General features: G+C 46.6%; 1 protein-coding gene across 4 annotated transcripts in view; it reads right to left on the reverse strand.

The window, feature by feature from the left end:
• Positions 1-1,194: 1,194 nt before the first annotated feature.
• Positions 1,195-19,092, reverse strand: part of KBTBD12 (kelch repeat and BTB domain containing 12) — an 87,338-nt gene continuing 69,440 nt past the window's right edge. For 3 of the 4 annotated variants that reach the window (XM_032842803.1, XM_032842804.1, XM_032842801.1), the window contains 2 exons: positions 15,708-15,890; positions 13,329-13,569 (listed from right to left, as the gene is read on the reverse strand). In XM_032842803.1, coding sequence (XP_032698694.1) covers positions 15,709-15,890 — 182 coding nt within the window. In that variant the 3' untranslated portion in view covers positions 13,329-13,569; position 15,708. Of the gene's footprint in view, positions 1,218-13,328; positions 13,570-15,707; positions 15,891-19,092 lie in introns of those variants that run through there. The other variant, XM_032842802.1, reaches the window with a different exon arrangement.

Here is a 19,092-nt window from a genome sequence, read left to right on the forward strand (position 1 = left end):
AGAGCCTGATGCAGGCGATCCCAGGACCCTGAGATCATTACTTGAGCCGAAGGCAGACGCTTAACTGACCAAGCTACCCAGGTGCCCCAACTTTAGACCCTTTCTACTGACTTGCTCGCATTGCAGATTAGGTTTGCTTTCTTCTGCCTTCTTCCACATCCCCCACCAACCCCACCATGTTTGTTCCCAATATAGTTGTGTCCCCATTTTGGTCAACTTGATGCTACTGTCATCACAACTACGTACCTATTGTTCCCAGCAAAATAGTCTTTTATGATACCATTTCCTTCCTCACACATGTTTTCCTCTGCGAGTTAACTACTTTTTTTCATTTGTTTGACTTTGTAAGTGCCAGTCCCTCACTTATCCTCACATTCTTGGACAAGCTCAGTGACAACGCTCAATGTAGAGGGAAGAATCAGGTACCCTCTAAGGGTCTTTGCTTAGATGTCCCTCTTGCTCGTTGGATTCCTATTTGGACTAGAGCCCTTCTGGCCTGCAGCCCACTGGTGTCCTGGTGCCCATCTCCTCACAGAGATGTCCCTTTATGCCTCCTCAGGGCCGAGTCTCATTTCTTGGACATTAAGCCTTCCCCTTTCCCGGTGAACTTCCTGGTTTGGTGGACTACTTCCTCTCTCACATCTTAAAGGCATGCTGCGTGGGTCCTTGGGGGACTGAAATGTCTTTATCTTACTTTCTTTTTTAAAAAATTATTTTTATTTATTTATTTGACAGAGATCACAAGTAGGCAGAGAGGCAGGCAGAGAGAGAGGAAGAAGCAGGCTCCCCACTGAGCAGAGAGGCCGATGTGGGGCTCCATCCCAGGACCCCGGGATCATGACCCAGGCCGAGGCAGAAACTTTAACCCACTGAGCCACCCAGGCACCCCTATTTCACTCTTGTGGGGAAGCTTGGTTGCTATGTAGAAATCTGGGTTAGAAATACTTGTTCTTCAAAATTTTGAAGCTGTCCCCACTGCTGTTGAGAAGTCTGAAGTCATTCTGATGGCTGGTTCTTCATGTGTGTCTACTTCTTTTCCTCCAGAATCCTTTAGTGGAAATGGGTGGGTGGGGTGCAGGCCTGGCAGCTGGGTGTCTGGTAGGTGAGTGGGGGGAAGAGGCTCGGGACTTCAGGCTCTCTTGCAAACCCCTGTCTTCTGCTGGGCCTCTGCGCCCCATCCAGGGTCCCCTTGTTCATGTCCCTAGATGTAGTATGGCCTACAGATAAAGCACAAGATTCCTAGTTAAATTTGAATTTCAGAGAAACCATGGTGAATGTTTTAGGAGAGTGTCCTATGCAACACTTGGGACACACTTATACTAAAAAAAAATTATTAGGTGTTTATCGGAAATTCAAATTTAGTTGTGTATCTTGTTTTTTTAAATTTGCTAAATAGGGCAAACCTATCCTGAGGCAACCTCTTTTTTCCTGTCTGGGGAGGTCAGTCACCCAGGTGAGAGGGCTGGGGAGGCATACCCGCACAGACTTTGATTTCCAACCCAGATTTCTACAGAGCAGCCCAACTCATGCAAGGGCAACAATAGATGGAGGACATTTTTGGCCCCTGATCCTCCTATCTTCAGCCTCTCCCAGCACAGCCCTGCCTTCCCAGGGACGTGGCACTCCAGTTCTCAGGCTTCCCCTCTGCATGCCCCATCCTTGCACACAACGGACGAGAGAGGAAGACGAAATGACTCCGTGTTTGTCTGTTTTCCAGATTCAGAAGTTCCATTCACATCTTTCTCCTGTTACCATCTCTTTCTTGTTCTCTTTGGCCTTTTTTTTTTTTTTTTTTTTTAATTCTTTGGTTCTCATTTCTGAGGAGTGTCCTGAGGGAGCAGAGAGAATTCTGGGGTGAACTTTTGGTAAAAGATATACAGAAAAGTGTGTAAATTATGAGCTCAGAGCGAAATGAAGTCTTCCAAGGTGAATGCGACCACGTGACCAGCACACGGCTCAAGAGAAAGAAGCATGATTCGTACCCCAGAGGGCCCCTGAAACCCATTCTAGTCCCTACCACCTCTTTAAGGATAGCTACTACCCTGCCCTTTGGGAAACATTTTGCAAGGAACAGACAGTAAATAGCTTAAGCCTTTTAGGCCAGAGGGTCTCTGTTGCAGCTACTGAACACTGTCCTTGTAGCATGAAAGCAGCCACGGGCAACAGTAAATAATGGACTTGGCTGGATGGCAATAAAACTTTATTTACGACAGAGTCTTGGGCAGCATTTGGTCTGTGGGCTGTAGTTTGCCGATCTCTGTTCTGTGCAATGACTTTGCCTATTGTTAGACTTTACAGAAAGGAAATATTGCTATATATACTCGTTTGTGTCTGTCTTCTTCATTTTGTTGGTGAGATTCATTCACCAACATTTTGTTGGTGAGATTCAACCATATTGTTGTTTATAGTTACAGTCTATTAATTATTTTTTTAAAGATTTTGTTTATTTTTTCCTTCCTCCCTCCCTTCATCCCTTCCTTTTTAAGATTTTATTTTTTTAAGTAATCTCTATCCTCAATGTGGGGCTTGAACTCACAACCCTGAGATCAAGAGCCAGCCAGGCGCTCCTAGTTTATTAATTCATTTTGCTGTGTAGTATGTTGTTGTGTATATACAAAATATATTTGTCCATTCTACCATCAAAGGGCATTTTGGTAGTTGCCATTTTTGGGCTATAATGAAGAGTGGCATGAACTTTTTTGTACATGATTCTTGGTAGATACATGCACTATTTTGTTTAAAAAACGTATACTCCTAGGAGTAGGACTATTGGCAGGAAGCGTAAGTAACTCTTTTTGATCAGGTGTATCCACTATTTTGTTTAAAAAACGTATACTCCCAGGAGTAGGACTATTGGCAGGATGCGTAAGTAACTATTTTTGATCAGCTGTATTCCAAAGGGAGCTATTACATGACAGGTGAACTTGGCCACTTTGGGTTCACGTTCTCTTTCCTTCTTCCCAGGGTGCTGCTTAAAGAACTCCTGGGGGCGTGTGTCTGGTTATCGGCTGGGCTCTGTTCACGGTGGCCTTGCTTGAGCCAACAGCTTCTCCTGGTCCTCAGATTCAGCTACAACAAAATGTAGAAAATGCTCTTTAGGCCATTGTTGGAAGGTGGTGTAACAGGGCACGTGTCTGGTTCTGAACGCATGGTTGCAAACAATGGCTGCCACTCCCTTCTAGGGTCTGGGTTCCTTCATGGTTTTGGATGATTGATTGGTTTGGGGGTCTTGGTTTCGCTCAAGAACTTTAAAGAAATCACAGGTGAAAGTGTCTGCAGGTATGGGCCCTCAGAAGGCGCCTGTCATCCGGAAGGAGCTCCGTTCACGTCCAGGTTTGATAAAGTGACTCTGGGGCCCATCTGGAAATACAGGCTGCAGGCTGAGATGCAGAGAGCCCACAACTCAGTAGTCCCCACCTGGATATTTGCCCTAGAAAAGCACCTGCCCCTTGAGGGTGACCAGGAAGCTTGGCTGAGACTGGCAGAGAATTGGAAATCAATTAAATAACCATCAGTAGCCAAATAGATGACTACATTTGGTATGACGGGAGTACTTTATAGTGGTTAGAAGAGGAGTTAGACCTACGTGGGTCATGGGTTCACGGGGATAAATCTCATACTTGTAATAGCGAGTGAAAATATCAGGTTGCAGATCTGCATGTAAAATCTGATAGGATGTGTATGAAGTTTAGAGCACAAAATGATACTCGGTTTTGCTGATGGTAATACACACACGCAGGATATAATATTTATAATATATGTGCAGTAAATGTGTAAAAATGTGGAGGAGAAGGATTCATGCCAGCTTCAGGGAAGTGCTTACCTTGGGGAAGGGAGAGAGAAAAATGGGTTTGGGGAGGCTGAGAAATGAAGTGGATGTGGCCAACTGTTCACCTTGTCAAAGATAAGTGTTTGTTACATTACTCTCTGTATTTTTAGAGATATTGGCCCCATTTAAAAAACTTTAAATTATTTAAAAAATGCTCAGAGTTCCATTTCTGGAATGGAAGCGCGAGGAGCTCCTTAGATCCACTAAAAAAGCAAGACTGGGCAAATCTAAGAAATCATTTAAAGGCTCTGGAAATTGTCCTAAGGGCACACAGCAAAGGAAGAACCGTTTATTCAAGAAAACCTCCTGAAACAGGGTAAGAACAATGAGTCCGTGACATTTGAACCACGACTCCTTCCCTCCCCGACCCTCTTAGCTTTGACAACAGAAGCTCTGCTCTAGGTGGGGCTGCCAGAAGCCAGGATCCATCTCCTCCCTGCTCCCAGTTCAAGGTTCTGGTTTCTCCCTGGGAGGGGCTGGCTGACGGCATTTCTTATCAGTCCTGTGTCAGAAGGTCTTCAAGACCATCCCCAGATGCTGTGATTTGCTGAAAGGACTCAAACACAGCTTAGCAGTACTCATACCATGGCTGGGACTTATACAGTCAAAGAAGGCAAAGCCAAGTCAGCAAAGAACACAGGAAGGTGGGGTGGGGGGCGGGATCCCAGTGGAAACGGCTCCAGCTTCCCATCGGAGTCACACAGGACACAATCAATGTCCTCTACCACACGTGGGGGATGCCACCAGTCAGGAGAGATGCAGTGATCAGGATTTTTACTGGAGATTGGTCACGTAGGTAGCTTCTGCCTAGCACATAGCAAAATTCTAGACTCTGAGAAGGAAGTCAGGTGTTCAGCGTAAAGCATGTGGTTTTGCATAAACAATGAGGCACAATGAGCCAGTCTTATCAGTCCGGGGAGTGGGGACCTTCCAAACCCAACTTGCCAGATGCTGGGCAAGGACAACTTTGTAAGAAGCCCTTTCCAAAGCAGCGAGGACTTCAGTGTTAACTCTTCTGTACCCGAACCTCTCCCTGCCTCTCAGCTACCCGTTGCAGAGGCTAAATTCTAGATGAGAGTGGCCGCAAGTTAAAGGCTCCTTTCTTCCATGTAGCTCCTGTTCATGGAGTAGAGGCTCTCCCTTAGGCATGATACACTGAAAATAACTATTGTCCCAGCTCCTGCACAGGGTGGAAATTCTGCATCAGGAGAGGCAAGCCGAGAAGCCAGGGGCAAAGCGGTGTGTCACTCCAAGAGACCCCTTTCCTCTGCCACAAACATGTATGGGGTCCTGTTAGAGACTGTGCAAACTAGGCCAGGGGTGTGAGGTGACCAGACCTGGTCCCCATCCTCAAGGAACTCATGATCTTAGGGGATGAGGGGATGGCAGGCCCATACACAGAAGATTCTGGCACTGTGGACTTTTCAGAAGTCCCACTGGCCTGACTGGGAGTGGCCACAGGGACAAACTTCTATTGGAGTGTTTCTCAAAGCAGGTTCCATGTAGTACCTGCAGGAGAGTCTGGATGGGGTGTGGAGAGAGAGAAGAGAAAGGGCTGGGGTTAGGGAGAAGGCAGGGTACACAGAAAAATTCATATTCTCAGGCTTCTCCCTAGACTTTCTGACGGGGAAAAACTTTCTGACTGTTAGAGTGTTCCCAGGTGCTTTCTATCAGCCTACGGTAGAGGCTTCAGTGCAAGGACTGCATTTTTAATGCAATTCAAATGCCCTGTCCTCTTCATCCGAAATGCACACCCTACTTCCTGTTTGTTGAAGCCCTTTTGCTTTGGCTCTTTGGAGAGAGCTTCTGCAAGCTCAGGATTCTCCAGAACTTCTTTTGTGTTTCCCTCCTGTGATTTCTTTCTTATGATTCTAATGATAGAATAATTGCTCAGAGCAGCAAGACAGGCGCCGCCCAGCGCCCTCTGCCAGAACTCTGCTCAGCGTCTCAGCATCAAGCCTGTATCCCTGAGCATCTGCGCCTTATCTTGATTCACTGTGCATCCGTTAGCAAGACGTGTCCTGAGGTATCAGAAAAGCCTTAGAGAGTTTACTTTTTGAATCTGGATATGCTAAAAAATTTTCCATATAAATGAATGGTGATTGCTCCTTGCTTTAAGCCATTCTATCTCGTGTGAGTTTTCAGAGGAATGCCCTACTTTTGGAGAGGAGGGGAAACCAGTAGGACTGTTATGTTTTCCCTAGATGTTTGCCTACAGAGACTCTAAGGCTGGGGCCTGCGATCTTTCTGGTACAAAGGGAGATGAGCTTGTGTTGGAGAAATAGGAAGCATGTTAGATCCACGGAGACGTCTCCTGGACACATGTGGAAGGATTGTAAGGGAATTGAAAAAGAAGTGACTATTCTGCCAGAGGGCTTGGTGAGCTTTTATCTTGGTATGCCGCCTACTATTGTTGGTGGGCCCCCAAGGTGGGAGACTAGGGGTCAGCCTCCTGAGCCACCCGCTTGGCCTCCTGTGGGGTCTTGCTGTCCTGTCCTCTGAGCCAACCTGGAATGGTCAACGCCTGCCTTGCAGTGCGCCTGGCCAGTGGCAGGCGAGCCATACGATTTGCTCAATGACTGACCCTATCATTTCTCTTGACAGGGTAGTCTTACTATTTTCTTAATACAGAAAAGGAAGCTCAGATTCAGACAAGTTAAGTGGCTGGGCCAATGTCACACAGCCCGGGGTGGGAGGCTAGGGTCAAATCCAGGGAATGCTATGTAGGTCCCACTCCAAAGCATGTTTTAAAAAAATATTGTACACTTATAAAATATATTTTAAATAGATAGGAAAACATAGGGAACAATACGACTGATACTTGTGTGACCATCACTCGGCTAAACAAATCCTGACGTTGTGGCATGTACTTGGTTGGGAATCCTTGAAGTCCGGGAAACATTCTGATGAATCTAAGGTCTACTTTTGGTCCTTCTCCATTGCGTTTCTCTCTCTCCCCACACACAACCCTATCTGAGATCATTGTGGATCTTTGTCATCTGTGCTATTTATTTTTTTAAAAGATTTTATTTATTTATTTGACAGAGATCACAAGTTGGCAGAGAGGCAGGCAGAGTGGTGGGGGGGGGGAAGCAGGCTTCCCGCTGAGCAGAGAACCCGATGCAGGGGCTCGATCCCAGGACCCTGGGATCATGACCTGAGCCGAAAGCAGAGGCTTTAACCCACTGAGCCACCCAGGCACCCCAACTTTTATGACATATGTACACATCTCTAAGCCATAGACAGCATCATTTTGCATGTTTTAAGCTTTATGGAAATAGTTTCCTGTGGGATCTATAATTCTATTTGCTTGTTTTTATTCAATACAATGTTTCTGAGATTTATCCACACAGATATGCACGCTCTGGTTTGTTCTAACTTCCACAGAGGGTTGAAGGCACCTAGAGAAGCCATCCATTCTTCCTGTTGAGGGACATAGGGGTCATTTTCTGACACCCTGCCGGTTACTACAAAGAGTGCTGCTGTAAATGCCTGGTGGACAAGGGTTTCTCGCCGGTGTGCACCTAGGAGATGTCCTGCACCAAGCCATGCTCCAAAGAGGCTTCCCCGAAGTGCCCGGTGGGGCAGTGGGGGTTGGGCCATGCGGGGTCAGGACAGCCTTCTCGTTCTTGCCGTCTGCTTTCTGCCATTGCGGGGTTGCGAAGTCATCTCTTCTGGGCCGGAATTGCTTTTCTCTGAATTCTAGTGAGGCTGAGCACCTTGTCATTTGTTTACGGGCCATTCAGATTTCCTGTTCTGTGACATCAGCTCACCCCTCTTGCTCATTTTTTGTTTTTGTTTTTCCCCCCAGCTTTTTTGCTTATCACTTTGTAGACCTTATTTCTGTGCCCTCTTTCCAGACGACGTCTAAGGCACTTCGTCACTCCTGATCTTGCTTCTCCTGATCCCCGCGGTCGGGGGTGTGTCGGGAGCGGGCTCTGCACCTGCAAGGTGACTGCTGGGGCCTGGGGAGCGAGCCAGGTTCTGGAGTCTGGGGCTCGGGCGCAGGAAGGCATCCCGTGCAGCCACCAGGGGGAGGAGCTGCTTCACTGACCGCTTGTCTCTCGCTCCCTGCAGCCCCGGGGGAGCCGCGGGCTCCAGGAGAGGGGCGGGGCGGGGCTAGCGCCCCAGGAGGAGCTTGGCCTGAAGCCCCAGCGCAGTAAGACCCCCAGAAGGTGGCGCGGGAAGTGTGGCGCTGGCTGAGCTGGCCCTTGCTAGCTGGCACCTGACGCCTGGGCAGAGCAGCCCTTATCCACGGGACAGTGATCCCTTCCCTGCCTGAGCAGACAGGGGTCTGGGGCTGGAGCCACCAGATCCAAGTCTGTTTTCCAGGTGGCCCTTGGGTTTTCCTGCTCAATATGCTACCATCCTTCCTCCTTCCTGGTTTTAAATGAACCAAAGAGCAATCCTGGCAGCTCGACCTCCCTTCTCCATGGAGGCTGATGTAATTAGTGTTCTTGGCTCTGGAGTCCTGACTCCACTGAGTTTCACATCCCGCCTGGCAGCTGGCTCCTGTCTGACCCACAACCACGGCAGGCAGAACTTGCGCTGGACCAGTCGCGGGAGAGCCAGGAGAGCTGAAACCCTGGACTGGGAGAGTCTGGTCTGGTGGCTCCCAGCACAGAGCCAGAGCTGCCAGGCTGGCAGCTCTAAGTCCCCAGGAAGCAGCGGATGGGTGCTCCCACCGAGACCCCGAGTTGGAGGGACACCGGGCATGTGGTTGGCACATAGAGGCCGGTTTGGGTGTGAAGCCCGAGTCAGTGTGCCCCCAACCCTGTGACCTTGGACAAGCATCAGGTTTCCTGTCTCTAAAATACTGCACACAACAGCAGCGACTACCTCACAGGGCTGGCAGGCTCTTCGGAGGTTAAATGACTGGAGCATGTAGGGCTCTGTAGGGAGCTGCTGTTGGGTCAATTGCCATTAATCATATAGAGAAAAACCTCCAGCAGGCAGTACGGAGTGATGGGAAATTATGCATCTTTCTGAAAGACAAAGTATGTGCTTAGTTCAGTTGCCACACAGAGTATATTAAAAAAATATGGTTTCTCCCTTCTGTCTCTGATCCCAGTCTCCCAGTTCCAGAGTCCTGGAGGGATGCACTGTACCAGTTTCTTAGGATTCTTGCCACATATCCCCATTCCCCGCCTCTGCCCATACACACACACACACACACACACACACACACACACACACCAGTCAGTGCTATACATGTATAAACACACACATAGTGACATACTATTAGGAAAATAATGACAAACTCTTGTAAACCCAGAAAACCTCTCCACAAAGGGAGAAGAGAAAGAAAACAGTTTCGTTATTGCACAAGCATTGAACCAATCTGCGATGTGCCTCTCAGGCGATCTACTAAAGAGATGGCAAAGCTTACCATTTCCTACAGCCCGGCAAGCACAAACCACCATACACAAGCTAGTTGTCCTTATCCAAAGGAAAAGTGAAATTCTTCCTATCCCCTGACAAGCAGGCAGTTGCATCTTGGGGCCTGGCTTTAAACTCCTGGGAGAAGGGGAGACAGGCACCAACCTTCTGGATGTTTACATTTGAGAGAGGGAGACTTGGCTTAGGAAAAAGCCGGTCCTAGGTTGCAAAACTGTCAAGAAACTTATTTAGCTTTTATTTATTTTTTAAAATGTTTATTTACTCATTTTTTCTAGCAATCTCTACACCCAGTGTGGGGCTTGAACTCAGCCGCTGAGATCAAGAGTCACATGCTCTTCTGACTGAGCCAGCCAGGTGCCCCCTTGTTGAACTTTTAAAGAAGATTTATGTACATCTCAATAAGACAGAAATAGCATTTAGGATCTTCCTAATGTCTTTTTAGAGTTTGCCAGTGTCTTCTATTTCAAGATAAGTCTTGCTTTTTTTTTTCTTTTTTTAGATCCAGTCTGATAATCTCTGAATTATAGTAAAAATTATTTTTGAGGGGCGCCTGGGTAGCTCAGTGGGTTGAAGCCTCTGCCTTTGGCTCGGGTCATGATCTCAGGGTCCTGGAATCGAGCCCCACATCAGGCTCTCTGCTCAGCGGGGAGCCTGCTTCTCTCTCTCTGCCGGCCTCTCTGCCTCCTTGTGATCTCTCGCTCTGTCAAATAAATAAATAAAATCTTTAAAAAAATTATTTTTGAGTGTCTAGCTTATTTATATCTAGTGTAGGTATCCATATGTTTGTGATTACATCTCCCATCTTGCTCTTCGTTTTTGATTTGTCTTCTGTTCTTCGTGCCTTTTCCTTCTTTTCCTGCCTCCTTTGCACTAGTAATTGTTTTAGTATTCCCTTTAATCCTCACTATTGTTAGCTGTACTTTTTAATTTTATTTTGCTGCAGTTGCTCTAGGGTTTATGATAAGGGCCGTCAACTTACTGCATTCTACTTTCAGATAATATTAGACCTCTTCTGATACAGCACAAAGCCCTCCTAACAGCATATGCTTTATTTCTCAGTTCCTTTCCTTTGCTCTGTTGTTTTTACATAATTTACTTCTGTGTATATCATAAATCCCACAATGACTGTTATTAGTTTTACTTTAGTCAATGGTCTTTCACTGTGTTATTATTTATTTATTATTTTTCATTTTGTTTAGTTTCAGAGGTAGAGTTTAGTAACTCATCAGTTCCATATGATACCCGGTGCTCACTACATCGAGTGCCCTTCTTAGTGCCCATTACCTAGTTATCCCATTCCCCTAGCCACCCCCTCAGCAGCCCTCAGTTTGATCCCTCTAGCTGAGAGTCTTTTATAGTTTGTCTCCCTCTCTGATTTCATCTTAATTTTCCTTCCCTTCCCCTGTGTTCATCTGTTTTGTTTCTTAAATTCCACATGTGAGTGAGATCATACAATAGTTGTCTTTCTCTGACTGACTTATTTTGTTTAGCCTAATACTCTTTAGTTCCATCCACATTATTGCAAATGACAAGATTGCATTCTTTTGGATGGCTAATATTCCACTGTATATATGTACCACACCTTCTTTATCCACTCATCTGTTAGTGGATAGCTGGGCTCTTTCCATAAATTGGCTATTGTGGACATTGCTGTTACAAACATTGGGGTGCATGTGCCCCTTAGAATCAGTAATTTTGTATCCTTTGGATAAAAACTGAGTAGTGCAATTGCTGGGTCATAGGGCAGCTCTATTTTTAACTTCTTGAGGAACCTCCATACTGTTTTCCAGAGTGGCTGCACCAGCTTGCATTCCCACCAACAGTGCAGAAGGGTTCCCCTCTCTCTGCGTCCTCACCAATATTTGTTTCCTGTGTTGTTAATTTTAGCCATTCTGATTGGTGTGAGGTGGTGTCGCATTGTGGTTTTGATTGGTATTTCCCTGATGCCGAGTGATGTGGAGCACTTTTTCATGTGTCTGTTGGCCATCTGGATGTCTTCTTTGCAGAAATGTCTGTTCATGTCTTCTGCCCAGTTTTTGAGACAGTCAATTGTCTTTAAAAAAATCATTCACTTCAGACCCAAGTGGCACACTGTAATTAAATTTCTACTCATTTACATTGTGCAGTCAATCATTGAACAATGTGGGGGTCTGTCTCCTCATTCCCACGGTTCCCTTGGTTGGCCTCTTGTCTGGACTCTGCCAACAGCTGTCTATCAGGTGGCCCATGCCTATCTATCCTGAGGTATGACCATCAAAGTGATCTTTATAAAATCCCACACTGGCTTCCATGCGTCCACACCCAGGGTCCTTACCAGCCTGGCCCAGTCTGCCTCTCCAGCCACCAATCTACATACTGCTGGCACAGAGCTTCTCTATGTATCCAGAACACACCAGGCCCTTTCCTATGCTGGGACCTTTGCCTAGGGTGTTCCTGAGCCTAGAACACCCTTCTTTGTCTATCCAGCAAAGCCTGAGGGTGTCCTACCCTCCGAGCCCACAGCACCCTCTAAAACCAAGGGTCCTCTTCCCTGGGCTTCCCCCAGCACCTTGGATCACTTTGGTTGTACCAGAGAAGCATTTAAGTTAGGTTATGGCTTGTGTTTAGTTGTTACTGTACTTCTTTGAGTCTTATGGCCGGTATCAAAGGCTTCATGTTAAAGCAGAGTGGAAATAATCCTGTAGGCAAGGAGGGTCTTTCCTTCTCATGGTCCCCACCCCCCAACCCCCATAAGGATGTCATGGAGGTCTCTGAGACCACAGCTTTCATGGTCACACATCTGCATTTACACTTGCCTTGTAACCCCTGGGGCCCCCAACCTTCAGTGAGCCTGGAAAGTCCTACACACGTTGTGCACAGACGTACTCTATGGCTAAGTCAGGCGTTCGTTTAGTGTGGTAGGCAGAATAATGGTGTCCCTCAACTGTGTACATCCTAACCCTTGGAAACCTTGCCTGTCGAACGTTTTGTGGCCAAGAGGAATTAAACTGCCGGCCAGTTGACCTTAAGATAGGAAGATGATCCTGGATACCTGGGCAGGATACCTGGATACCACCAGAAATGGGGAGGGATCAGAAGTGGGAGACAGAGGAGGCAATCCGAGCAGGCAGAACAGACGAGATCCTTGGCTTAGATGAAGGAAGAAGGGAATACAAGCCAAGACATACCAGTGGCCTCTGGAGACTGAAAAAGGCAAGGACGTGGATTTGACCCTAGAGCCTCACCTCCCGGAGGAGTGCAGTCCTGGGACGCCCTGATTTCCGCTGACTGACGTCCATTTCAGACTTTTAGACTACGGAAGTGTGAGATCACATCTCTGTATGGTAACGAGCTGCTAAATTTGTGGTTGTTTTTCTAGTGCGATAGCAACAAATGCAGAGATACCCTGAACTACACTGCACTTTTCCTGTTGTGGGTGTAGACCCTACTTCCTCATAAGGTGTCAAGTCCCCGTGTTTGCTTTCTTCCCTCCTCCAGAACGTGAACTCATCGAGGGCAGAGCCCCGCATCACAGCTCAGACCATGAGAAAGACCAGGTTCTCTGACTGCTGGTGTTTTGTGATCTGCCTCATGCAGCACCCCTCTGAGAAACGCCTCCGTGGCCTCCTGCTTTATCCAGGATACTCTGGTAGTGCCAGGTCTGGGGCGGGGGGAGTGGCTCAACCAGGGCGGGGTGCTGTCGGATCCGTGCCATGGGGACATTCCTGGCCCCTGCCCTCTTCCTGGTCTACCCTCCCAGGGCCCACCCCTCCAAGGCTGCAGACCCAGTGTTGGCACGCTCTCCTTAGAATGGGCTCTGGGGAACCCCAGCATTGCAAGGGCAGAGTAGGGGCCATTGGTGGGGGGTGCTGGGCCTCAGATCATGCCTCTGACCCAAAGGAAGTGCCCCGGGATGCTCAGTACTTCCTGGGCACAGGAAATGAGAGAAATGGACATTGAATTGTAATATGAAGAAAAACAAAGGCGACCTTTCATTAGTACGTTTTTATTCTGCAAGTTCAAACTGAAAGCATCTGCTCATTATAAAGTCAATCAGTGGGAACAGTGGCGCTTTCTTGGTGCATGCAAGCCAGATCCGGACGTGCTGGTGGCTGCCATCTTTTGCCAGCCCCGGCATCCAGGTCATTTCCCTACTGTGTTCTGTGCTCCGTGTCCAGAAATCTTGCCTCACGAAGATCAGAACTAGCAAAGAGTTGAAGTCGTCAAGAGTGCTCCATGACATACATATCCCCGCATGAAGAGATGGCCTTCAGTTGAGGTCAAAACTGGAGTGGTAGGAATTCAAAGTGGCGTCTCTGACAATCTCGGACAACAGGAGGGTAGAGGTGTCTTGTGTTTAACTACGAATATGAAAGTCAGACAAGCAGCACCCAGGGCTTCCATTAGATACTAAAAGCGAAACCTTGCTTATTCCTCTGCCCGCCACCTGGAGGAGCTGAGTGGCTGAGTCCGGGAAATGAAGAACCATCTCATACCGAGTACACAGCTCCCCTACGCTCCCCCCAGAGCCCACTCAAGCCCTGGGTTGCTGTGGGCGCTGTGCTTTGGGAAATGCGGATGACAATGATAACGGTTCTAGAAATAATGGCAGCTAAAGGCTGTTTGTTGTTTCAGTATCTGACAGCCACTTTGCTCAGCACTTTCTCACTCAGTCTTCATACCAACCCTAAAGCATTTTTCTCCCTTTTCTGCATATGGGGAAAATGAGGCTTTGGAGAGGTTATCTTGCTGGAGAGATCACACAGCTAGCGAAGCAGCAAGGCTGGCAGGAGAGCCTAAATCTTGAACCCAATGGATGGATAAGTTGTATCATGACACACTGACGAGGGCATCCTGGATGCAGGGAAGCGCAGCAGCTTCTAGTGTGTGCTCGAGGGGTGAGGGGTGCGGCAGGCACTGCGGTTCTGCTAAGAGGAAGTCGGGGAAACAGAGCTGGGGGACTCTCTGCGACCACGGCTGCCATAGCCAGCACAGCTCACTCAGAGGAACTACTCTGCCTTTGTAGCAAGAACCCCCCCCCCCCCCACACACACACAGATTAGGAGCCTTGGCTAGGGAGAAGCATCAGCTTCTCTTCACTTTGCTCAGTGCAGGTTCCAAGTGGCGCCATTGCAAAGTGACAGGCAATGCCTTGCCCTCCTAGAGTCTGGCCTATTTGGGGACAACCTGCGTGGGGTCTTAGTGGACCCCCGTCATGGTGGCAGAAACAGGTTTCCCACTGGGCTTGCCTCTTCTGCCTACTTCAGCAGCTGGAACCTGGGACCATGGGCTCATGGTCGTCATGGTCACACGACTTGGCACCAGACAAGAGCTGTCTCAAACTAGCATTGTCTCCCTCTGAGAAGGTTCTAGGGAATTTACTGACCACTCCCGTTTTAAAAAAGAGCCCTGTGCAATGGGAAACTCTGGAGAAGTTATCAAGGAACAGCTACGAAAGTGCACTCTTTGAATCCACTGTACTTCCAGAAGTATGAATGGTAAGTCAGAGAGATGAATTCCCCATGTGTCATTTAAATGTCACCCCTAAATTATATTCTGGGACTGGCTGTTTTCTGATTATGCTCAACTGTGGGCTGGAGCAGGCGGCTCCATCCCTATTGGCAGTCTTGGGGAAGACCCTGCACAGGCTAGGTAAGAGGGCAGGCAGCCAGCAGCCAAAGGGATGTGCTTCTTCTCTCCTCCACCCCAGAGCCTGGTCAGGGCCAGCCTGCGAAAGGTCATGTGTGCCCCAGGGCAGCCTGGATAAGTCTAGTCCAGGACACTGCCAGGGCCTGGATGAGTTTTTCTGCTCACTGTAGTTGGGCTTGAGTGCCTGAGCTGTTAGGAACTTGTGGTTCACTGCTAACCCCATTTTGGGCAACGTTGCTGCGGTAGAAGAGTATTCTACACGAGAATAGAAAGTCTCTGTAAGATTGAAACTGGAAGAGAGCACAGAGGGGAGTCTTGTTTAACATCACAAGATGGTGAGATGATTCCCCTGCTCAGAGAACAGGTCCACAGTCTTTGCTTTTACAGGTGTTGGTCACTTGTCTATAATCTCCTTTTCCAGCCTTAGTAGCAGAGCCCATGGCCCGGGCAATCTGACCCAGCTCTGGGCTGTGGCTCAGCTGTTTCTGTGATGTCCCCATGAGCTGCACCCATGGGATTGCTTCTTTACCACTGAGGCCCCAGTAAAAGGTCTGCTCCTTGGCGATGCTGTCTTTGAGTCCCCAGCAGTGTGAGGTCCCTTCATCCCTTGACTCCTATGGCACTCACCCTGTGTTCTTCCTGTGCTGTTGCCACATTTGACCTTGTAATGTTTTGTCCATTCTAGCCAACTGGAGGTCCCTATCATAATATCCAGCACACACTGCTTTGCACATGGACCGCTATGCATATAATACACATGTTCAGGGTGACTGGCTGGTGCCTGTGGGCTTTTTCCATTCCTAGTGCCTCCCGTGTAGACACAGCAGGAGGTCCTACAGTAAATACTGACCTCAGTGTTCATGGCCTTCTTCCACCAGATCTGAAGGTGGGGGGATGAGGTCTCGGGGGTTCATCCTGGCCACCAGGCAAACGTCATAACTGTCATGCATGAGGACATCGATGGCTACAACATTCCATTGGTTCTCCCATGGGTCCAGCTCCAGTATTTCTTTGGAGATAACCTCATGTCGATCTGAAAAATAGCAAAGTAGGAAGACAAAATGTCATAGAGTCTGAAATTCAGAGGTTATCTTTACTCTATTGGAAAACTTCCTCTAAAAGGCATCAAGCACCAAAAATTAATGAACAAACATACTTTCAATGGAAGACATGGTGTCCCTAACATTTAAGAAACTAAAAAAGGCCATGTTATAACTCACATTCACAAATTATTATTATTATTATTATTTTAAAGATTTTATTTATTTATTTTACAGACAGAGATCACAAGTAGGCAGAGAGGCAGACAGAGGGGGTGGGGAAGCAGGCTCCCTGCTGAGCAGAGAACCTGATGTGGGGCTCGATCCCAGGACTCCAGGATCATGACCTGAGCCGAAGGCAGAGGCTTTAACCCACTGAGCCACCCAGGCGTACCCAAAAATTATTTTAATAATTGACATATTAACAGGGCATACTGTTGTCCAAATTTAATAGTTTATTATGGGAGCTAGGGATGAAATTGCCCTTATTTCTACACCTAGAAGGGAGATACAGCTGGTAACCTTGTGTGAGTTGCTCCCTGAGCTTATGTTCCCTTAAAGGCAGATGGGGATGCTAATACTCAGCCCAGTATTCTTGCAGGAAACAGATGGCACACCTTAGCTGAGTAATTTGAAGAGAATTTAGTGAAGGGACCATTGGAAGGGTGCGGACAGGGCTCAGGAAGACCCACTAAGAACAGCCATTACCACCCTTAGACCTGAGAGGCAGCAAGGGGAGGAATGGGTACTGGGCTTGGAGAGGGCAGCTGTCTCAAGAGTGCAGACTGCCAGGAGCAGACGTAGGCAGGGAAGATGGAGCAGCCATTCTCAGCACCCCACGGCGGGTGGGGTGGGCAAGGACAGTAAATTCCCTGACTCTACCCTCCTTTTACCCAACAGTCTTGGCTCCCACTGGATGGACTCAACCAGGAGCTAGAGGAGAAAGGCATCTGCGAATGCACCCAGTATTTGTCAACTTCACAGGACATAGAGCATGATAGAGAATGGGACAGAGTGAGTCTGGAGGATTTCAGCCTAGATGATTATTTCACAATTTTATGATGATCAGAGGAGATAATGTATGCATAAGTGCCCAATCCTGGCATATTAAAGTCAATTTTTGAAAATGATCCATGCATGCTTGCAAAGAATGGTGATTTTGTAGTTGTTAGTGCCGTGTTCCATGTGCATTCATTGGGTCATGTAGGCCAATCCTCCTATGTATTTATGGATGTTTGTGGGCTTATTCTTCCAGTTACTGAGGGAGCTGTGGTAAAATATCTCACTTAGATTGTGGATTTGTCTGTTTCTCCTTTTAGTACTGTCAATTTTTAGTCTACACATTTTGAGTCTGTTATTAAGAACATATAAATTTTACCATTTATAAATTTATCATTATGAGTGATCCTCATACTCTAGGAAAAGTTCCATCAGCATTCTTTTTTTCTTTTTAAGATTTTATTTATTTGACAGAGAGGGAGAGAGCACAAGCAGGGAGAGCAGCAAGCAGAGGGAGAAGGAAAAGCAGGCTCACCCGCAGAGCAGGGAGCCCAATGCAGGACTCGATCCCAGGACCCTGGGATCATGACCTGAGCTGAAGGCAGTCACTCAACCAACAGAGCCACCCAGGTGCCGCTCCATCAGCGTTCTCTTGACTGATATTATAAATTCTGAAAAGTAGGATTTTTAAGAACCATTCTAATGATCTTCATCTTTTAACTGGAGCATTTAGTCTCTTTACATTTAATGCAATTACTCATATATTTTGGTTTAAATCTACTGCCTCATTTGTGGATTGTCCCTATCTTACTTATTCTTTCTTTTCTCCTTTAATACCAACTTTTGGATTGGCCGAGTATTTTTTATCATTCCATTTCCTTCTCTCTACTGATTTAGAAGTTATAATCCCTGTTTCTATTTTTTTGGTGGTTATTCTAAAAAGTAAAACATGCATAATTAACTTATCAAGACCTAAACATAATCAATACTTGACCCTCTTCTTGGAGGGCTTTATAATAGTTTAATTATATTTACTGTCAGCCTGATGTATTAGCTATTGTTGATGTGCATTTTAATTCTATATATCTTTCAGCTCTGCAAGACATTATCATTATTGTGTTATACAGTAAATGCTCGTTCAGAATTAACCCACACATTTACACTTCATTGCTCTTCATTATTTCTTGCATCTTAGAGTTCATCTAAGATACTTTTCTTGTGCCTCAAGTATATATGTTAGAGGTGTAGCATGTTGTTTCCTTGAAAATGTCTTTTTTCACCTGCTTTTTCTGAAAGAATTTTCACTCCCCAAACACCATAAAATAGTAAGAGTTGCTATTCATTCTATGCATACTGTGTACTGTGCCTAATGTGCTGGCTGCATTTCAGGCATTATGTTATATCATCCGCACAGTAAGCCTGCAAGCAGGTACTATTGTTATTCCAGTTTTATAGGTTAGGAAAAACTTACAGCAAGTGAATGCTGCGCCTACATTAGAAGTGGCAGAACCACAAAATGCATCCAGATGTGTGGTCCTCAAGACCCTTGCTCATAACTACTAAGTGAATGAAGGAGGTCATCATGGTATCATTGTATTTTTCACAGCTTATTGATGAGACCAATAAGTGGGGTGTAAATCTTATACAAATTTGGTGGTCTTCTTTAAGGAAATATTACAAAATTACAAAAACAAAATTAGGTATGAAAATAAAGATTCGCTTTTTTCCAGCTTTCCTGAAGTTGATTGACAAAAATTGTCTCTGTTTATGGTACACATTGTGAAATGAATACCAGAATCAAGCTAATTAACAGATCCATAACCCCACGTAGTTACCTGTGTGTGTGTGTATGCGTGTGCGCGTGTGTGGTGAGAACACTAAAGCAAATTCCAAGTATATGATACAGTGTTGTTAACTATAGTCATCATGCTATGCATTTCCAGAACTTACTCATCTTATAACTGAAAGTTTTTAGCCTTTGACAACGGTCACCATTCCCTCTACCCGAAGTCCCTGGCAATTACCATTCCACACTCCACCTCTGTGAAATTGACTATCTTAGATTCCACATATAAATGAGATGGTATAGTATTTGGGGTTTTTTTGTGTGTGTCCAGATTATTTCATTTAGCATATTGTCTTCCAGGTTCATCCTTGTGGCAAATGGACAGGATTTCTTTCCTTATAATGATTGAG

The sequence above is a fragment of the Lontra canadensis genome, unplaced genomic scaffold (genome assembly GCF_010015895.1).
Source record: "Lontra canadensis isolate GAN:19392208 unplaced genomic scaffold, GSC_riverotter_1.0 scaffold133, whole genome shotgun sequence".
In the NCBI taxonomy this organism is placed as follows: Eukaryota; Metazoa; Chordata; class Mammalia; order Carnivora; family Mustelidae; genus Lontra; species Lontra canadensis.